The sequence below is a fragment of the Castanea sativa genome, chromosome 6, assembly GCF_040712315.1.
Source record: "Castanea sativa cultivar Marrone di Chiusa Pesio chromosome 6, ASM4071231v1".
NCBI classification, from domain to species: Eukaryota; Viridiplantae; Streptophyta; class Magnoliopsida; order Fagales; family Fagaceae; genus Castanea; species Castanea sativa.
The window spans coordinates 4,824,232-4,828,443 of record NC_134018.1 but is presented as its reverse complement, the minus strand read 5'-3'; the positions used below and the strand labels follow the sequence as shown (position 1 = coordinate 4,828,443).

At 43.9% G+C, this 4,212-nt stretch overlaps 1 protein-coding gene across 1 annotated transcript; it reads right to left on the bottom strand.

Moving 5' to 3' along the window:
• Positions 1 to 2,896: 2,896 nt before the first annotated feature.
• Positions 2,897 to 3,850, bottom strand: LOC142639317 (uncharacterized). Its single transcript, XM_075813519.1, has one exon. It carries the CDS (start codon positions 3,848 to 3,850, stop codon positions 2,897 to 2,899), a length of 954 nt encoding a protein of 317 aa, XP_075669634.1.
• Positions 3,851 to 4,212: the final 362 nt, after the last annotated feature.

Here is a 4,212-nt window from a genome sequence, read left to right as displayed (position 1 = left end):
GATGCCGAGAATTCTTCTAAGCCAGTTATCCACGAAGTGTGGAAACTCAGTTTTCAAGAGGGTTGGATGGCTGCTCTTCAAGCCATGGGGGTGCCAGACAACTCTCCATTGAGAAACCCCGAGTAGATACCCTTCCATGAGCCTCCGTCCATCCAAAACCCTACCGATGCTAGTGACGAGGACACCTCTAGTATGGGGGAGTTGGTGCAGGAAATTGATTCCTACATGGAGGCCATCGACCTGGAAGTCACCAGCACTGTTGGAACTCAATCTGCCGGGAACACGTTAGTTCCGTCCTCCCTCGCTACTTAGCTAGCTACCGACGCCCAAAGCTCATCAGCCGTAGAAACTAACCCGATTGCCCAACCGTGACCATTCTTTAATTATTCTTATGTCTTACTTTTATTCTTGCTTTGAATGGTTTGCCCAAAGTCACCGAGATGTGGTGATGGAACAATTGCATTAGGTTTCATTTTAGACTATTTGGTCATTGCCATGGTGTGACAAGACATTTGTTTGGTTTACATTCATAGATAAATTTTTCACAATGATTGAATTATCCTTGTTAAACTTTATCCTTTCGTTTATGGCTATATAGAAACAGGATTCGCCCTTAAGGGGTGATTTACCTTGACCATGGGTGATTGCCCTGAGCACAGAAGGGACTTAGAATCCTTTACCTCGATCCTTCTAAGAAAGGTTTGTACAAGATTTTTGCCTATTCGGTGACTAGGGTTAAACCGAGAATAGGTTTCTACCCTTTGAGATATTTTAGAATAAGGCTTCTACCGGCTTGGCGATTAGGTTCGAACTGGGAACATGTTTCTGTCCTTAGAAATATTCAGAATTAGGTTTCCACTTGCTCGGTGACCATTGTTGAATCGGGAACAGGCTACTGTCAGAGATATTTAGAATAAGGTTTCCACTTGCTTGGTGATTAGGGTTGAACCAGGAACATGCTTATGTCTTTAGAGACATTTAGAATAAGGTTTCCACTTGTTCGGTGATTAGGGTCGAATTGGGAACAGGCTACCGTCAGAGATATTTAGAATAAGGTTTCCACCTGCTCGGTGATTAGGGTTGAACCGAGAACAGGCTTCTGTCCTTAGAAATATTTAGAATAAGGTTTTCACTTGCTCGGTGATTAGGGTCGAACCAGGAACATGCTTTTGTCCTTAGAAATATTTAGAATAAGGTTTTCACTTGCTCGGTGATTAGGGTCGAACCAGGAACATGCTTTTGTCCTTAGAGACATTTAGAATAAGGTTTTCACCTACTTAGTGATTAAGGTGGAACCAGAAATAGGCTTTTGTCCTTAGAGACATTTAGAATAAGGTTTTTAGCTACTTAGTGATTAAGGTTGAACCGGAAACAGGCTTTTGTCTTTAGAGACATTTAGAATAAGGTTTCCACCTACTTGGTGATTAGGGTCAAACTAAGAACGAGCTTCTACCCTTAGAAATATTTAGAATAAGGTTTTCACTTGCTTGGTGATTAGGGTCGGAATGGGAACGGGCTTCTGTCTTTAGATATATTTAAAGATTTAGTTTACTTTGCGTTTGATGACCGGGGTCGATAAATTAACAATGATGGAACCAAAAGTATGAATACACCTGCATGGATAAACCCTGCCTTCGTATTACTTAATATTATACACATATTACATTGTACTCAACTCGTAATCTTGTGCACTGATGGTCAATGGTAAAACTTCTTTAAATTGTGAACATTCCACAGTCGAGGAAGTGGTTTTTCATCCAAGTCTTCTAGATAGTATGCTTTCGTGCCAGCAATAACGGTGATTCTATAAGGCCCTTCCCAAGTTGGGGCTAACTTTCCCGCATTGATGTCCCACGTGTTCCCTACTACCTTACGAAGTACCAAGTCTCCAGCACCAAACTCCCTCATTCTCACGTTCCCGTTGTACCCCTGGGCAAGTTTTTGTTGATATTTCGCCAACCGTATGGTCGCTGACTCCCAGTGTTCCTCCAACAAGTTTAGCTGTCTCACCATTAATTCAACATTCTCAGTAGGGACGAATCTTGAAACCGGGAACTGCACAAATTTATCTTGGTGGGTATGATTGCTTCTGCTCCATATGTTAGAGAAAATGAAGTCTCTCTTGTGGATCTCCTAGGAGTTGTCCAATATACCCACAAAATGTTGGGCAATTCCTCGACCCACTTACCCTTAGCACCCTCTAATTTTTTCTTCAATCCATTCATGATGGCTTTGTTGGTGGCCTCAGCTTGACCGTTACTCTGTGAGTATGCCAGGGTAGAATACCTATTTTTGATGCCGAGATCGCTACAAAACTCGCGGAAAGCTTTGCTATCAAATTGTAGCCCATTATCCGATTCTAAAGACTCTGGTACCCCGAACCTCGTTACTATATTCCTCCATACAAACTTCTTAATATCCACATCCCGGATATTTGCTAACGCCTCTACCACTGCCCATTTGGTAAAATAGTCCATGGCTACTAACAAGAACCTTCGGTTTCTTGTAGCCCGAGGGAAGGGACTGACAATGTTTAGCCCCCACTGCGCAAAGGGCCATGGTTTACTAATAAGATTTAGGCTTCCAGCCGGCTGATAGATAATCGAGGCATGCTTTTGGCACAACTCACACTTCTGCGCATACTCGGTAGCATCCTTTTGCATCTGGGCCACCAAAGTCCCTGAGTCATTGCTCGGTGAGCTAATGAACGTCCCTCTACGTGACTGCCGCATACTCCCTCATAAAGTTCGTTCAGGAGCTCTTCAATCTTGTTGGGATGTAAACATTGCAAGTAAAGCCCCTCGAAAGACCTTTGGTACAGCTTTCGGTCAACAGACAACCAATACCTAGCGGCCGCCCAATGTACTTTTTCTACTTCTTTTTCATCAATTGGCACTTAATCCTCAACCAAAAAGTCGATGATCGAATCTATCCAGCATGGCTCGGCTGCTATTATCAGTGAAATAACTATCCTTGCATTAACTCTCGATTCTGCCACAAGCTCCACTTTGATTAATCGTGGTACCTCTTTGGTCAATGATGACGCCAATATGGCCAAAAAGTCAGCGTGTCGGTTCTGCCCCCTGGCCACTTGAACCACCCTCACATTCAGAAAGCGGTCCATAGTTTGCTTCACCAACCGTAAGTACTCCATTATTCGGGAATCCTTGGCCTCAAAGCTACCCTGCACCTGATTAACCACCAATCGTGAATCTGAGTAGACCTCTACCTCTTTGGCACCCAGGCCCAAAACAGCTTTCAATCCGGCAAGCAGGGCTTCATATTCGACTTCGTTGTTAGAAGCCCTAAAGCCCAACCTAAAAGAATGCTCCAGTTTTATCCCTTCCAGGGTGATGATTACGATTCCAGCCGTGGCTCCCAGCGCGCTGGACGTGCCGTCCACAAATACCTTCCATGGATGGACTTCTACATGACAAACTATTTCCAACTCCTTCCTCGGGGAAAACTCTGCAACAAAATCAGAAAGAACTTGTCCTTTCATCGAACTTCTTGGTCGGTACCTAATGTTGAAAGAGCCTAGCCGAATCCCCCACTTAGCTATCTTGCCTGTGAAATTAGATCTCTTCAACAACAATTTCAAAGGGTACTTGGTTAGCACATAGACGGTATGAGCTTGGAAATAATAGGGCAACTTCCTTATAGCATGTACTAGTGCTAATATCAACTTCTTTAGGGGCAAATACCTCGTCTCGGCATCGACCAAAGTTTTGTTGACATAATATATTGGATATTGCACTCTCTGATCCCTCAGTAGTATAGCACTCACGGCATGCTCGGACACCGAGAGATACATGAATAGATCCTCATCGGGCTCTAGGACTGTCAACATAGGTGCCCGTACTAAATATTCCTTCAGATCTTGAAAAGCCTTTTCACACTCCTCATTCCACTAGAATCCCTTCCACCTCTTCAAAAGCTAGTAAAATGGACGGCACTGGTCGGCAAACTTGGAAATAAACCGGTTGAGAGTAGCTAACATGCTGGCCAGTACTTGGACTTCCTTTGGATTACTCAGCGGCTTGAGGCGCTTTACAATTCCTATTTGATCGGGGTCGACCTCTATTCCTCGATTAGTGATCATGTACCCTAGGAACTTGCTAGCCCCCACTCCAAAAGCACACTTGTCAGCATTGAGGCGCTGTTTGTGTTGCCAAAGCACTTCGAACACCTCTTTAAGAACACCAATATGTT

Coding starts and splice junctions, on each gene's coding strand:
- LOC142639317 (XM_075813519.1), bottom strand. CDS start 3,850: ATGTTGACAGTCCTAGAGCCCGATGAGGATCTATTCATGTATCTCTCG.